This window comes from Salmo salar, chromosome 13, assembly GCF_965601325.2.
Source record: "Salmo salar chromosome 13, fSalSal1, whole genome shotgun sequence".
NCBI classification, from domain to species: domain Eukaryota; kingdom Metazoa; phylum Chordata; class Actinopteri; order Salmoniformes; family Salmonidae; genus Salmo; species Salmo salar.
Window position 1 is genome coordinate 69053242 of NC_138303.1, and position 17594 is coordinate 69070835.

The window sequence follows — 17594 nt, forward strand, 5'->3', positions numbered from 1 at the left end:
TTATTCACAATGACAGCCTACTGTCAAACCTGGACGACCCTGGGCCAAATTGTGACCCACCCTATGGGACTCCCAATCACTGCCGGTTGTGATACAGCCTGGATGCCTCAAGCACTGAGATGCAGTGCCTTAAACCGCTGAGACACTGGGGAGGTCCCTGGGCCTGTGTAGGATGTATTTTGGACTGGACTGTGATTGAATAAGTGGGATGGGTTTTGTTAGTTGACCTGTTTAATTTTGTATGATGTCGTTTTCCCCCTCTCCGTATTGTTTTTTGACTTTCCTTATTCAATTCCCGTTCAGTTGATGGCGGTAATGCACCATTAACATTGGATGCTAACCTCCGTTAAGCCCCATCGAAGAAGAAGATGACGTGTGCACGCGCCCGGCATCATAGCTGTAGGAACCAATGGTATGTTACTATTCAGGAAATCCCTCCTCCCTGAAACCGAAAGAGAATCGCTCTCTGGTTGGCGGTACTTCCTTCCCTGGGTTATATGTTAAACGTGCTGTTGCCTTGTGTGAGCAGCTAGCTAGGTCAATACGGGAAAGGGGGGGACCGTGGAAAAGGTGAGTGCCCGGCTTGTTACTATGCTAAGGAAACGAAGACAACATAACATTAAACACAAATTATGAACTCGTGAAATGAATCACGCTTTATTTCTTTTACTCGTATTTGCAGCTGACTGAGGCCAACTGGGAAACGGTGTTCATTCACTAGCTAAACGGGGGAGGCGGGTAGCTAACGTTAGCATAGTTAGCTGCATCAAGTGAGTATGGCAGCCATTGTATATCGATCCAAGCTGCGTTTTCGGCGAACTGTCTGAAATCACATTTTGGCAAGAATCAAATGCTTAGGGTACGTTTTCAAACCAGTTTGTGTTTATCGTGATATTTCTCCCACTTGTATCGTTATAGCCTTATTTGGTGAACAAAACCGTGTGAAACCATGCAATGATGTGCGGCCTAGCTTCTACGCGCTAAGTACTGTATTGCCCACTGCACTGTTGCTAGCTATCTAGTTGTGTGTATTGGTCTCATCTTACTTACACATCTAACGGTAACAGCTACTATAGCTAGTTATCTACTGCCACTTGTAACGTTAGCTAACAACGGTAACGTTAACTACGTCATTTGAGTAAAAGTACATTAGTCTCGAGACCTGCATGGTATTCTTTACGCGTTTGTTAACTAAGGGTATTTTCACACTTGTTCTCTTTCAGCCAATTTTTGTGAACTCGGTGCTGTTAACTTAATTTTTTTGTGCAGAGTGAACACTCCAAAGGAACTCAGACCTTTCAAAGGAGCCCCCGAACCGAACTAACACCATCTCGACAGGTGGTCTGGGTTAGGTTCGCTTGAATTCCGTCCGGTTTCCTTTTTTAAAGCATTGAACACGAAGCATCTCAGGTTTGCTTGTCATTATTCCTGCACCACACACTAGGCTATTGCAATACCGTGTCCCCTGCCATAAATCCTCACATTGATGCCACAAAAGAGAGAAGAGGTGGGGGTTTGCAGAAGAAACGGTCTTTGGATATTGATTGGGATTGTCAAGGATGCACAGAAATTCCACTGTGTGGAGTTTTTAGTTCAGATTATTTGTATGCAATATGCCATCCAGCGTTATATGTTAACAGAGCTTCAGAAACGGTTTATTCGATTGTGGGGTTTGAATAGTGTGAGAATCACAACATGGGGTACAAAATCAATTCTAGCTCTTAAAGGTGTAGTAGCCTGCGTTGGGTGTAAATTGAATTAGTGTTATTTAATCTGCAGTTAATCTAGTATTTATTCTGTTACTATTAAAATGTACATAAATATAATAGGTATCTTCTGATTAATTATTGTCTCATCTTTTAACTAAATGCAATTTATTCACTTCCAAAATGTACGTAGGTATATCTAGCTGTCTGATACCACTGTCTGATGGAATGGCTTGGCCTGCACTTTGTAAAGACCCAGAGTACATTGAGTGAATGTTGAAAACTATTTCGGTTCCTTTCAAAACATAGCAATGTGAATGTAATCAGGACTCTGACAAAATAGTTCAACTGGCGAAAGAGTTGTCGTCATTCAAAGGCAGGGGCAGTACATCCAACCGGCCTCACAACCGCAGACCATGTGTATGGTGTTGTGTGGGCAAACGGTTTGCTGATGTCAACGTTGTGAACAGAGTGCCTCATGGTGGCGGTGAGGTTATGGTATGGGCAGGCATAAGCAAGGACAACGAACACAATTGAGTTTTATCGATGGCGATTTGAATGCATAGATACTGTGCCGAGATCCTGAGACCCATTGTTGTGTCGTGCGATTCATCCGCCGCCATAACCTCGTTTCAGCATGATAATGCAAGGATCTGTACACAATTCCTGGAAGCTGAAAATATCCCAGTTCTTCCATGGCCTGCATACTCACCCATTGAGCATATTTTGGTTGCTCTGGATGAATGTGTAAGAATGCACATTCTAGTTCCTGATAATATCCGGCAACTTTGCAGAACCATTGAAGAGAAGTTGGACAACATTCAACAGGCCACAATCAAAAGCCTGATCAACTCTATGCGAAGATGTCGCGCTGCATGTGGCAAATGGTGGTCACACCAGATGACTGGTTTTCTGCTCCACACCCCTACTTATTTTTTTTAAGGTATATGTGACCAACATGCATATCTGTATTCCCAGTCATGTGACATCCATAGATTAGGGCCACATTTATTTGTTTCAGTTGCATTTATTTTCGTTCAGTATAGGACTATACCGCAATACGTTTAGATGGACTTTTTGGTTACCATAGCCAATTTTCCTCTAAACACAACATGTAAGGTCCTTGGGCTAGGAGTGATGTTAGGCTTTTTTAGTCCATTATTGGGCTAGCTAACCTTTAGCCAGCCTCACTTGAAGCTTGTGCTGAAACTATTTAATTGTTCCCATAAAATAATGAGCAGCTGGATAAATAGCAAATATTTTCATTAAAATGATAAGTTAGTCATTATTTCCTACCCATTGCAACAGGCCATGCTAGTCCTGAAGGTCTGTATGGTGTTACACAAGGTCTCAATGTCACTCCTTCATATCTGGTTTCAGATTTTAAGATGTCCCACTCATCATCACGTGGCTCCTCGCGCAACACTGACTGCAAGGTCTATGTGGGTGACTTAGGCAACGGGGCTGCTAAGGGGGAGTTGGAGCGGGCGTTCAGCTACTATGGACCTCTGCGCAGCGTCTGGGTGGCCAGGAACCCGCCTGGCTTTGCCTTCGTTGAGTACGAAGATCCCAGAGATGCTGAGGATGCGACGAAGGGCATGGATGGCAAGTGAGTACATGTGAGATTGCATACAGCAGCCCGTTACTCTGTGGATTCATAGGGCTTAATCTATAACACTTTGTCTTCAATATTAAATATTTTTCTGATTTTTGCATTTCTGATTCTTACACTTTCACAAGACCTGACACTTGCTAGCAGGCTATATATGCCATCTCTTCTTAATCCACTGTCCTTTTTCAGAGTGCTCTGTGGTTCTCGCATAAGAGTGGAGTTGTCAACGGGCATGTCTCGCAAGTCACGCTACGGCCGCCCCAGCCGTCGGCACTTCGACCCCAACGACCGCTGCTACCAGTGTGGCGAGAGTGGCCATTATGCATATGACTGCTCTCGCTTTAGCAAGAGGGGAGGAGGCCGTCGCCGCAGCAGGTACAGTGTAGAGGCCGCCTACTCCAGAATGTTTCTTTCACCGTTAATTGGAATGTCACTTTTGTTGAATGACATTCAGCAACATTGTGGCTCCAAGATAATGTAATGTGTGTAGCAACCATACATATACTGTATGTTGATCAATGATCTTCCTCTCAGGTCCCGCTCACGATCTCGCTCAAGGTCCAGGGGAAGGCGTTACCGCTCACGCAGCCGAAGCAACGACCGTGACCGGTGAGTGATTCTGTTTCACAAAAGGACCCCTGCAAGTTGACTTAAAGAGACTTGGAGTCTCCTATGAAATGTTTTTATTTGATTATTTATTATTCTAGCTGACCTTGGACCCATGTCAATATATTATAAGGCTGTTTTTACACAGGCAGCCCAATTCTGATATTTTTGCCAATTGGTCTTCTGACTGATCAGCTCTTTTGCCAGTAATTTGGCAGAAGATTAGAATTGGGCTGCCAGTGTGAATGCAGCCTAAGAGTTCTCTTAATTGCTATTATCAGCTTCATGAGTTCCCTTATCTCCCTCTAACAGGCGTAATAGATCCCCATCATACTCAAAGCGCAGAAGCAGGTAAGATTTAATCTACTGCTGAAATCGGTGAATATACTATATTTTCTGACTGTTTATTGTATTTTGTTTTTAGTCTTGTGTAGGCTACCATCCCAACCCTTAGTTTGCATATAGCGGATAGAGCTGCTTTGAATAGATGACATGACACAGGGGGTATTGTCTTTGCACGGTAGATCTGGGTCCCCAGCACGTTCCAAGTCCAGAAGTCCAGTGCGCAGATCCAGGACCCCAGTCCGTCGGTCCAGGACTCCAGTGCGCAGATCAGTAAGGTAAATGATAGTCATGAAGTTGTCTTTAAACATGGTAGGCCTGTCGTCCAGTTCTTACTGCGACAGATGATGCTACTGAAAGTAATGATTGATCGAAAGTGCGTGATTGCGGGGCCTCCTGAATGGCGCAGCGGTCTAAGGCAGTGACCTGAGGCGTCACTACAGATCCGGGTTTGATCTCGGGCTGTATTGTGACCGGGAGACCCATGAGGTGGTGCACAATTGGCCAGGAATAGTCCGGGTTAGGGGAGGGTTTGGCCGGCCGGGATGTCTTTGTCACATTGCACTCTAGCGACTCCTGTGGTGGGCCGGGCGAATGCATGTTGACAAGGTTGCCAGTTCTACAGTGTTTTCTCCAACACATTGGTGCGGCTGGCTTCCAGATTAAGCGAGCAGTGTGTCAAGAAGCAGTGCGGCTTGGCAGGGTTGTGTTTCGGATGACACATGGCTCTCGACCTTCGCCTCTCCTGAGTCCGTACGGGAGTTGCAGCGATGGGACAAGATTGTAACTACGAAAAAGGGGTAAAAAGTACAAAGTAAAGAAAATGCGTGCTTGCTACTTTCATTTTACTGACGACAAACTGCGGTTTCGAAAAGCCAGTGCTGCTCCTGAAATTAAACAAACGTGTCGCAACTGCCCCACTCTAAACAGGGCTTTGCCACAACCTGATAAACAACTTTTTTTTATTTTATTTTTTAATAAATGTAAGGCGGTGAAGTGGGCAGGGCGAGGACAAGTTGGGGAAAGCTAAACTTTATGCAAGTACTAAGCGATGGCTGCTGATACCTAGCACTACCTAGCCTGCTTGTTAGCACTCACGAGGGTCACGCTTGGCTATCCAAATTATCGTGTTATGTGGAAATTTCCTGTAAGGTGGTTTTAATCACTGTTGTAAACCAACCAATATGGCACTCAAGACTGGACTACTGTATCATGGCAGATGTCCCTTGTTGTTAAATCTATTCCTTGGGATAATAATACAGAACCTTTGCACAGGTTAAAGTAAACTCAATCTACATTCTGACTAGAAATGAGAGTTTCCTAAATGGCAGTAACCAGGTTTCCATCAAACTATTTGAGTCAAGTACCTGTCAAACTGAAGATAGACCTGGTGGAAATGTCAAGTTGTTTTAAAATGTTGATGAAACAAAATATGCTAGACAAGGGTGGATAGGTTTTTTTTTTGTAGGTGATTAGATTCTGCGGCAAATTGGAAACTATTTATAGAATAACCGGTCACGCGATGCTGTGCGGTGTGGTCCTCCCACTACGACTTTAAAAAGCATGCACAGTTTATTAGGCTACAGATTAAATAAATTGATGAACTTCAGTGTGGTAACAGTGCACTGTGATGAGCTTGATGCTCCTTTGCAATAGATTGCGGATCATTGGTGCTTGGCTGCCAATTGACAAATATAGATTCTTGCTCTTATCTGTAATCTCATGTAGCCTACCCTCTGCACTGTATCTGCAAGCTGTTGGCTAGAGCGCATGCCAATACTAGAATGGGCACATTTGCTGTTTAAAACATACTTTGTGCCAAAACCAAGTTACAATTGGGATGGAAATGCACAGCATTTGCTTTTTATTCGGTAAATGAAAGTTATGCTTTTTGTGTGCACTTAATTACCCACAGCCTTTAATTTGCAAGAAGTTGGTTTGACGTTAACACACCGCTGTTAGTAAAATGCCAATGTAAAAATATTGGCTTGCAAATCTGCCACATTTATGGAAACCTAGCTAGTGCTTGAAGTGGAATGGGTGCTAGTACAAAAAAGAACCAACCACTTACGGCTGAACGATTAATCAAATTTGACTTGAAATTGCGATATTGATGTGCAATATCCATTGCTGCAATATTTTAAATGCCACGTAAGTGAAAAACTCATCAGGAGGTGAAGCAAGCGGAGCAAGCTGGGTGGAAAGGGCCGGCGGAGTAGTGACTATGCTAGCAGGATATTATCTCCAATCTTTACAGATAGCAATCGTTTCCATAAATTGATGAATAGGTCTAGTTTAGCATGTATGGTAAGGCCTAAACTACCTTCCTATTCAAATGAGCTAAAAAAAAAAAATGAATGTTAACATTCGTATTGTTTTGTGTGGCTTCAGCGCTAGCGATAAGTGAAAATGGAGACCCGTTCTAGTTGAGATGCGTGTCAAAGCTGTCAGCCTGCTATGCATCATTATAATTCAAACCCATGCATTCTAAAATCGCACACTCATGTTTGTGTTTAGGCCGTCTGACATTTTTTACTTTCGATTTTGTCCGCTAGAGTTGGGAGTTCTCTCCTCTTTTGGCCGCTTCCCAATCCCACACACCACGCCCCACCTCCTGTCATTCCAGCAGACAGTTCCTCATGCTCGAGATTCACTCAGCATGCTTTGACCAACACATGCAGTCAACAGATTTTCCCAAACAAAATCGAATCAGCTTTCCACTTTTCTTAATATAAATTCAAGTGTTCTATTATACTTTTCGTTTGTGTAACTAGCGTTTTGCAGAGAGCAAGTGATGTGGTTTTAGCAAGCTCCAAATGTGCCTAAAAACAATAGCCCCTAATGCTAATCGCTAGCGACCAGATGGCTAGCGAAATCCACCAAGGGCGAATCTTGCTAGAAAACCTTTGCTCTAATACAGGCTGGGGCCAGTGGTGGAGTATATCAGCATTGTTCTTAATCTGAGGAAAGGGTGAATAATATTCTAAAATCTGTTTGCGTGTACATTTTTATCTAATTAAGGTCCCATGGGAAACGGTGACCAACACTTTGGCTCCTACTGTCTCAATTTCCTCCCTTCATTTGTTATCATGCCAAACTAAACTGTATTTCAGCCTTTAAAATTAGAATGATCATTCTATTTCTGTGATTCCAACACTACCTCTTTCGATCTATAATCGCAAGTAAAATCGCAATATTTGATGCAGACCTACAACCAGTATTGAATTGAGGATTTAGAGGCCCCTCATTGCCCACTGACGCCAATGCTGTTTCTTCTGCAGTCGCTCCCGTTCTCGCTCCCATTCCCGGTCAGTGTCCCGCCCCAGGGCACGGAGCGTCTCCAGATCTCGCTCCAGGTCCCGCTCAGCCACCACCAAGAAGAGGTATTAAACTTGAGGATCTCCTCATACCCCTACACCAGGGTTTCCCAATCTCGGTCTTCGGGACCCCAAGGTGTGCACGTTTTTGTTTTTTGCTCAATCACGACACAGCTGATTTTAAAATAATGATCTAAGCTTTGATAATTTGAATCAGCTGTGTAGTGTTAGGGCAAAAAACAAAATGTGCACCCCTTGGGGTCCCAAGGACTGAATTTGGGAAATGCTGCCCTACATACTTGTTTTCTTTCATGTGGCACTGAAGTAAGACTATTTTATTCATGCATTTGGTACTGAAGACACTTAAATTCAACTCAGTCAAAATGGTTTGCCTCTGTCTGTACACTAGTTTTTGCTCTTTTGCACCACAGATTAATAGCTATTTTAGTTATGGTGATTACCAGATGCTTGTACAACTTTCAGGTTCTACTTTTTTTTTTGTCCCCAGTATCTAAACACAATGATTATTGGAATTAGGAGTTGCTCCACTGAAAATGGTAATTGTCTTCCTGCCTTGTTTCAGCCGATCCAGGTCTCCCAGCCAGACGGAAAGCCCAATACCTGATGCTGACTGACCATAGGGGCGAAACCGCTCCATGCCCTGCTGTTCCCCTATCCCCATTTGCCTCAGGGCTTGAAGCCATTTAACCCCTTTGTCCATGTATTTTGATTTCTTTCTCCGTTCATTTAGTTTATTTATCCCTTGGTGTTCATCCTCTGGCTTTGGCATTATTATTTCATCTGTATGTACAACAAATTCCCGAACTGTACATTTCAATGGCTCTTTTTACAGTGGTAATGTTTTTAGCTTTCTGTGTATTTTGAATTTGTTAGCCTTTGGCCAGTGTTAATGGCAAAAAAAAAATTATTTTCTGATATTTTTGGCAATAAATCAGCTCCAGTTGAGTGCATTGAAGTGTATTCATAGCTGTACTAAAAGCAGATTGATTTCGGGTTTTATTTCATTTTCAATGTAAATGGCGGTATCTTTTTAATAAAATGAATCTTTACACTAGTGATCTGATTCATGATTGTCTGATGTGGATTTAGTCTAAGTCGATTGACTCACCGGTGTCCATTTTAATTAACAATAAAATCCCCATTTAAAAAATCAGTCTGTTTAAGCCAGAGGTTGTTTTTGTATGGGCTGCGTCTCAAGCCGTTGCATCGGCCTTCCGCATTTGTGGTGGAAAATGGCAGCTACAGGGCTGATTATCAGACCAGGAGACATCCTGAAAATCTGTCTTCACACAAGTCTGAGGTCAGTACTTCTGGGCTGTAGTGTCAGAACCATTTGGGATACAAACTATACTGAACTAAATTATAAATGCTACATGTTAAGTGTTGGTCCCATGTTTCATGAGTTGAAATAAAATATCCCAGAAATGTTTCATTGACTAAAAGCTGAACTCAAATGTTCAGATTTTGTTTACATCCCTGTTTAGTATTTCTCCTTTGCCAAGAAAATCATCCACCCAAAAGGTGTGGCATATCAAGAAGCTGATTAAACAGCATAGGCATTACACAGGTGCACCTTGTGCTGGGAACAATAAAAGGCTCCTCTAAAATGTGCAGCTTTGACACAACACAATGCCACAGATGTCTCAAGGTTTGAGTGAATGTGCAATTGGCATGCTGACTGCAGGAATATCCACCAGAGCTGTTGCCAGAGAATTAAATGTTAATTTCTCTACCATAAACTGCCTCCAACGTTTTAGAGAATTTAGCAGTCCCTCCAACCAGCCTCAACCGCAGACCATGTGTAACCATGCCAGCCCAGGTCCTCCACACCTGGCTTCTTCACCTGCGGGATCGTCTGAGACCAGCCACCCAGACTGCTGATGAAACTGGAGTATTTCTATCTAATAAAGCCGGTTTGTGGGGAAAAACTCATTCTGAGTGGGCTGGCATAAGCCCACCATGCGCCCTCTTTATATGAACTGTAAATCAGTAAAATCGTTGACATTTTTGCATGTGTTTATATTTTTAAGTATAATAGGACCCTACTATGGAAAAGGGAGACTCATAACCAACCCATAAAGTAAAATGTAACAGCCATATATGGCCAGCTATGTAAACTTTAACATGGATTTATCCTGCAATAGATGTGGTTCAATTGGTAACATGTCTTCTAATGCCTCTTAAGGGGAAAGTAATCAGATTACATTGCTGAGTTTGGGTAATCCAAAAGTTGTGTTGCTGATTACAATTTTGGACAGGTAACTAACAGATTACATTTATAAAGTAACATACCTAACCCTGCTGACATAACTAACGTTAGAGGCTAGAGCTGACCTGATTAGAGTGGAGTCCTATAGCCCCATAGGCAGCATTGCCTGCCCATAGGCAGCATCGCCTGAGAAAATGTATTATGCACGCACCTTCAGCTTATGAGAGTACAGGTGCCCCTATATATTGAGGCTACTTCCCTCAATCAGTCTACCCAAAATAATTTTCAGCCAGACTCCTGAGGTCAGGCAGGGCTTGAAGCCTTATGGGGCTCCGCTCTACTCTTATAACTGGAGTTACAATTCCCAGTAACTATCGTTATTTGTCATAGAGCAGGAGTTTTCCAAACTTTTTCACTCAGGGGAACCCCCCTTCCAACATTCGGGACCCCCCCCCCCCCCCCCATCGCACATGCGCCATGTCTATTTCTATGGGCACAAGCACTGTTCATGGCACAAGTTCTAATGTGTATTCGTATGATATTTGAGTGACAAAAAAATTACAGGAATATCTATGGGCTAAAAAACTTGAATAGAAAAACATTAGCTGACTCAGATAATGGCGCCGGAGGAGATGTCTGCCGTTTTACGATCCCCAAACCAATTGCGTGTTTCTTTTTGCGTTATTTGTAACTTATTTTGTACATAATGTTTCTGCTACCCTGTCTTATGACCGAAAAGAGTTTCTAGATATCAGGACAGAGATTACTCACCCCGTACTGGAGGAATACTTTTTCTTTAACGAGTCAGACAGAAAGGATTTACTTCAGATGCCTGACAGGGCCCTCATCCCTGTCATTCGCAGGAGAAAGAGACAGAGATATCGGGGGCGAAGGTCTGGGTGCCATATAAGGATCCGACAGCGAGCGGGTAATCTCCCTTTACCATCGGTCTTATTAGCCAATGTACAATCAATGGGAAATAAAATAGACGAACTACGATCTCGTATATCCTACCAACGGGACATTAAAAACTGTAATATCTTATGTTTCACCGAGTCGTGGCTGAACGACGACATGAATAACATACAGCTGGCAGGTTTTAAGCTTTTCCTGCAGAATAGAACAGCGGCCTCTGGTAAGACAAGGGGTGGGGGTCATGTATTTTGTAAACAACAGCTGGTGCACGAAATCTAAGGAAGTCTCAAGGTTTTGCTCGCTTGAGGTAGAGTATCTCATGATAAGCTGTAAACCACACTATTTACCAAGAGAGTTTGTATCTATATTCTTTGTAGATGTCTATTTACCACCACAAACCGATGCTGGCACTAAGACCGCACTCAATGAGCTGTATCCGGCCATAAGCAAACAGGAAAACGCTCATCCAGAGGCGGCGCTCCTAGCGGCTGGGGACTTTAATGTAGGGAAACTTAAATACGTTTTACCTAATTTCTACCAGCATGTTAAATGTGCAACCAGAGGGGAAAAAACTCCAGCCCACATTTACTCCACACACAGAGACGCGTACAAAGCTCTCCCTTGCCTTCCATTTGGCAAATCTGACCATAATTCTATCCTCCTGATATCTGCTTACATGCAAAAACTAAAGCAGGAAGCACCAGTGACTCGGTCAATAAGAAAGTGGTCAGATGAAGCAGATGCTAAGCTACAGGACTGTTTTGCTAGCACAGACTGGAATACGTTCCGAGATTCTTCCGATGGCATTGAGGAGTACACCACATCAGTCACTGGCTTCATCAATAAATGCATCAATGACGGCCTCCTGTGTGGCGCAGAGGTCTAAGGCACTGCATCACAGTGCTAGCTGTGTCACCAGAAATTCTGGGTTCGAGTCCAGGCTCTGTTGCAGCCAGCCGCGACTGGGAGACCCATGGGGCAACGCATAATTGGCCCAGCGTCGTCCGGGTTAGGGGAGGGTTTGGCCGGCAGGGATGTCCTTGTCCCATCGTGCACTAGCGACTCCTGTGGCAGGCCGGGCGCAGTGCACGCTGACACGGTCGCCAGGTGTACGATGTTTCCTCTGACATATTGGTGCTGCTTGCTTCCGGGATAAGTGGGCATTGTGTCAAGAAGTAGCGCAGCTTGGTTGAGTTGTTTTTCAGAGGGCCTTTCCCGAGTCCGTACGGGAGTTGCAGCGACAAGACTGTAATTACCAATTGGATGAATAGACCGGGTACGCGCCTGCATGTTGATTTTGTCCATCCACACCAGATGCATGCAGCTCTGAACCATTTATATTATTTGGGGACAGGTCGAAATGCTTGAAATTCATTCATGGCCATTTATCTAGCTAGCTTGCTGTTGCTACCTAATTTGTCCTAATTTGTCCTGGGATATAAACATTAGGTTTTTATTTTACCTGAAATGCACAAGCTCATCTACTCTGACAATTGATTTTTATTTAATTTAAAGGGCTAGGCGTCCCGCTGGTGAAACTGGAGGGCGCGCAATTCAAATAAATAATCAGAAAAATTATGGATATTAAACATTTATGAACATACAAGTGTCTTATATCGGTTAAAAGATAACATTCTTGTTAATCTAACTGCATTGTCTGATTTACAATAGGCTTTACAGCGAAAGCATGCCATGCGATTGTTTGAGGACGGCGCCCCACATCAAAATATCTTTCAACCAGCACAGGTTTCATAAATTCACAAATAGCGATTAAATATTCACTTACTTTTTGAAAATCTTCCTCTGATTTTTCATCCAAACGGTCCCAGCTACAACATGTAGTGTCGTTTTGTTAGATAAAATCCTTCTTTATATCCCAAAAGTCTGTTTAGTTGGCGCCATCGATTTGAGTAATCCACTCGTTCAACGTGCAGAGAAAGGAATCCAAAAAGCGACCGCTAAAACAAGTCAAAATACATTTCTATTTAATCCTCAGGTACCCTAAAATGTAAATAAACTATAATATTTCATACGGAAAGAAGTAACTTATGTTCAATAGGAAAACAATATTAGCATATTAGCATATATCATATAAATGTATTAGCAGGTGCGCGTCCTCTTCGTCGTGCGCGCACAGACTGATTACTAAAACTCATAATTCTTCCTTGTTTGGGAAGAAACAAGCCTGAAACCTTGAACAAACACTACTGACATCCAGTGGAAGCCATAGGAATTGCATACGGGGAGCTGGATTACATTTCTTCCCTATACATTCTAATGGAAGAGCATGGGCTCTCTCAAAAAACAATTCTGGTTGGTTTTTCTTTGGATTTTTTCCTACCATATCTATTGTGTTATAGTCTCCTACAATTTTTTTACATTTCTACAAACTTCAGAGTGTTTTATTTCCAATGGTACAAATGATATGCATATCCAGGCTTCAGGGCCTGAGCAACAGGCAGTTTACTTTGGGCACGTCAGTCAGGTGGAAATGGAGAAAAATAGACCCTAGCCTGAAGAAGTCAATATAACTGATCCTCTGTGGTGTCAGCAGTGAATGTGTACATGTAAATGTAATGTGTGAGCATGGGTGCATGTGTATGTGTGTATGCATGAATATGAAGTGTCAGTGTAGGTGGGTGTGGCTGAATGGTAGAGACCTGAGGATGGGCAAAGTCCTTTCAGATAGTCAGTGTGGATAGTCTGTGGGAGAGAGGGAGGGCAGGGGTAGTTAGCTATTCAATAGTCTTATGGCCTGGAGAAAGAAGCTCTTTTGGAGCCTGTTGGTCTGTGACCCGATGCTCCGATACCGCCTGCCAGAAGGGAACAGAGAGAACAGTCCATGGCTTGGTTGGCTGGAATCCTCAGGTTGCTGGAGTTTTTCAGGCCTTTCTCAGACCCCACCTGGCATGAATGTCTTGGATGGCTGGGAGCTTTTAAGATGTATTAGCTGTTGTTTAAAGAAAGTTTTTAACAAACAGGGAAACCTTTGCCCATCCCCTTTAGCCCAGACCAAAAAAAACGGTACATTATAGCAATAAACTTTTAGCAATTGATTAGCATTTTAAATCTGTGATTATTATACTATTATTTTGGTGAGGAAAAACCTTTTGGTACTGGTAGCTGGGGATTCTACAACAAGCACACAGGTTGCATAGAAATTGGTAAATAGAACAGATGTATTCATATTATGTGATATAACATTAGCTAGCTACATTGAATCAAACAAATATTTCATTCAAAGAGACAGGCAACATTCCAATGCCCACCTCTTTTCTAGCAATGTGTCTACCGTCCAATCACCACAAACACTAGTAGGGGAGAGAAAATCTATCACTCTTGCATGATTGGTCTGTTGTGATAGATTGACGGATCACTCCCACCACTGTATGTGTGCTCCAGCTCCTGTCATAATTTAATTGTATTACAATTTCTATTGCAACAATAATATCACAATACTAAATATCAATACAGGGACAATACAGCGTGCACAATGAAAATGGATGAAGAGAAATCTAACAAAATATAACAGGAATATTTCAGGACACATTTAGATGTGACAAGGCAATGAGATATCAACAGACATTCAGAGACATGACTTCAGACATTTTAAGTTTTACAAGTTTGAGGTATTTATACAATTTTTGCAGTTCAATTTTTTTTTAAACATTTCCCAACCCAAAGGAATAGTGTAACGTCTTTTGTCGGAATGAGAAGGGGACCAAAGCGCAGCGTGGTAAGTGTTCATGATTTTTATTTATCCAATGAAACACTCGAACAAAATAAACAAAAAGCGCACAGTTCTGTCAGGTACAGAAATACAAAACAGAAAACAACTACCCACAAACACAGGTGGGAAAAGGCTGCCTAAGTATGATTCCCAATCAGAGACAACGATAGACAGCTGCCTCTGATTGGGAACCCTACTCGGCCAAAACAAAGAAATAGATAACATAGAATGCCCACCCCACATCACACCCTGACCTAACCAAATAGAGAAATAAAGCGGCTCTCTAAGGTCAGGGCGTGACAAATAGCCCCCCTATCCCTTAGGAAAAGGGCAGTATCATCTGCAAATTGACTGATATTTATATCTTTACCAAAAATATGGATCACGTTTAAATGATCAGATTTGTTAAGAAATAAGGCTAATAAATACGTGGTTAAAATAAATTAAATAGGGGAGCTTTGACAACCCTGTTTAATTCCTCTAGCAATAGAGAAATTAGCTGATGTTCTATTACTCATAGCCACCGAACTGCTAGTATCATTATACATCATCCTTATCACTTTACAGAAATTCACCCCGAACCCAAAGGTTCTAAATAAAAAGTTGTTCTCTAAATTGTAAAAAGGCTTGAAAAAAACGAAAGACTATTTAAAGCCATCTTCTTCTATGAACTCACTGTAATGTAGGATATCTAATACCAATTGTATATGGTTATGAATACTCCTTCCTTTAATGAAGGCTGATTGAGTTTCAGTTAGATCTGACAGAACAACTGGTCAGGGTGGTGGATGCGCTACATTCATAAAAGAAGGTCTTGCATACCGTAATATATCTGTTCCACCTGAATATGAATGTGTGATGGTAGACATCTACAGTACCGGTAATAATATTAAGCTGGTCAATTTCAACAATCCTTGTCAAGTACTTTGTAAAGCGATGTTTGATGAAATATCAGGATACTTGGGGTCTAGAGAGATATGGTGTGGTAACTTTAATACACATAGTACTTCATAGGGAAGACATTTTACATTTACATTTTAATCATTTAGCAGACGCTCTTATCCAGAGCGACTTACAGTAGTGAATACAGACATTTCATGCATTTTTCTTTTTTTGTAAGCACACATACTGATGCTAATGGTATGATTGTCGAAGATATGATGGAAGAAAGAGCATTAGTATGTCTTAACGATGGATGGTGGTACAAGAATAGATGTTGTCAGGGAGGGTACATCCTGCCTGGACCTCACAATGGCTTCTAACGCTATCGCAGCCATGTGTGAATGGAAGGGATTGGATGATACTACTATTGGGAGTGATCATTTCCCAATTATGTACCATGAACTTTGATGTCACTACTCCAGATGGGGTATCATTCAGAAGATGGGGCTTTCCTAAAGCAGACTGGGAAATGTTTGGAGAACATTGTTTAAACTCTGTTGGAGAGTTGTCTTTAGAGAGGTATGTTGATGTTTGTGCTGCCTCTGTCACTTCTCTGATTTTGAGAGCAGCGAACTTACATATACCAGTGAGTGAAGTGGGTGAGAAAAGAAAGGTAGTTCCTTGGTTGCCTGAAGATTGTACTTTGGCTATTCGAGAAAGAAATAGGGTCTACAGAGTATGACTTTGACGCCTGAAAATCTAATTGATTTCCAAAGGAAGAGAGCTTTGGTGCATAGGGTCGTTAGGTCTGCCAAGAGAAATGCATGGAGACAGTTCTGTTCTACAATAGGCAGGGGTACTGAGTTGAGAGATGTTTGGTCCAAGTTGAAGAAAATGACTGGAAGAAGCAAAAACACTCAAATTCCAGTTTTGGTGATGGTGATAATCTGTTTGTGTCAGATAAAGAAAAATATGACATGTTGGGGAAAGCATTTGCTAATGTACATAGTCGGGTTACTTTGAACGAAGTGTACAAGCAACGCAAGCGTCAGATTTCAAATGCTCATACTAATGTGTATAAGAAGAGGAATATTGTTGACTCATTGTTGGATGCTGATTTTACATTGCATGAGATATGATTAGCCCTAATAGGCTCTGGATGTACAGCCCAGGTTATGATAAATTATGTTATGCAATGTTTAAGCATCATCCTGATGAGGTCCTAAATATTCTCCTGAGATTATTTAATAAGATCTGGAGTGAAGGGGTTCTGCCTTCTAGATAGAATTGTGTAGTTATATTGCCTTTTGTAACGCCTGGGAAGGATCCTTCATGTGTGGGCAGTATGGTGGCAAAATTGCAAGATTATGTTATAATACTTTTATTGCATCAAATGGTTGTTTTATTCAACAGAATAGAGTATTCTTAACTATTGTGTGTGTGTTCTACAGAGGATGGGCCTTTGGGAGATAACAATGACAGGAGATTTACGATGTATTTTGGGTGATAAAACCTAAAGAGCATTCCAGAGCATGAGTTAATGTTTCTGTTCTATGCCGTAGATGGTTCCAGTTTGGAGTCGGAGGGACAGACACTGATCTATACAATGAAAACTGTTGACACAGCAGATACTGTCTGCTATGTATTATAGGTATCTTTCATACAAATCTTATCCTTGTGACCCATTCTATATTTCTGTTGTTCATCATGGAGGTTGAAAGGGGTGTATCTTGGCTATAAAAGACCTTTGTACTTTTGTCTCGGTGCTCTCAACGGATCATCAGAGACGGTGATTCGTCGACCAGCCATCGCTATTGCAAAGCTCTTACGAATAAAGTTTCAGTTTAAGTATAAATCTCACTTGTGTGATAAGTTTGTCTCTCCTTATTTGTTGGTAAAGAAATGAACCACCACAGCAGTTATAGACTGATAGTACTTACCTCTAATTTATGTAAACTGATGGAAAAGATGATTGTCAATAGATTGTGCTATTTCCTGAAGCACAGAGGTTTATAGAGTCATTGTCAAAGTGGTTTCTGTAAAGGTAGACCGACCCTGGATGTATTAGTAAAGGTGAGCAAATAAGTGTAAAAAAAAACTCTGGTCATGAAAGAAGTAATGGCTACTGTCTTTTTTGACATTGAAAAGGCCCACAATACTATGTGGAGAGAAGGGCTACTGATGAAGATGGAAAGATTGGACATTGGTGTGAGGTTATTTAACTGGGTTTTGGCCTTCTATTTAATCGTTCTTT

General features: G+C 41.9%; 1 protein-coding gene across 4 annotated transcripts; it reads left to right on the forward strand.

Annotated features, from left to right (window-relative positions):
* The first annotated feature begins 412 nt into the window (after positions 1-412).
* srsf7a (serine and arginine rich splicing factor 7a) lies at positions 413-8658 on the forward strand. Of its 4 annotated transcripts, XM_014137139.2 has the most exons (9): positions 466-570; positions 683-770; positions 3087-3315; positions 3508-3693; positions 3853-3927; positions 4237-4275; positions 4449-4544; positions 7548-7649; positions 8167-8658. In XM_014137139.2, exons 3-9 carry the CDS (start codon positions 3095-3097, stop codon positions 8216-8218), a joined length of 771 nt encoding a protein of 256 aa, XP_013992614.1. In that variant the 5' UTR covers positions 466-570; positions 683-770; positions 3087-3094; the 3' UTR covers positions 8219-8658. The 4 variants fall into 4 exon arrangements, with proteins under 4 accessions (XP_013992611.1, XP_013992614.1, XP_045549442.1 ...); XM_014137136.3 differs by lacking the exon at positions 683-770 and having other exon boundaries at positions 413-570; XM_045693486.1 differs by lacking the exons at positions 466-570; positions 683-770 and adding an exon at positions 836-859.
* The last annotated feature ends 8936 nt before the right edge of the window (positions 8659-17594 follow it).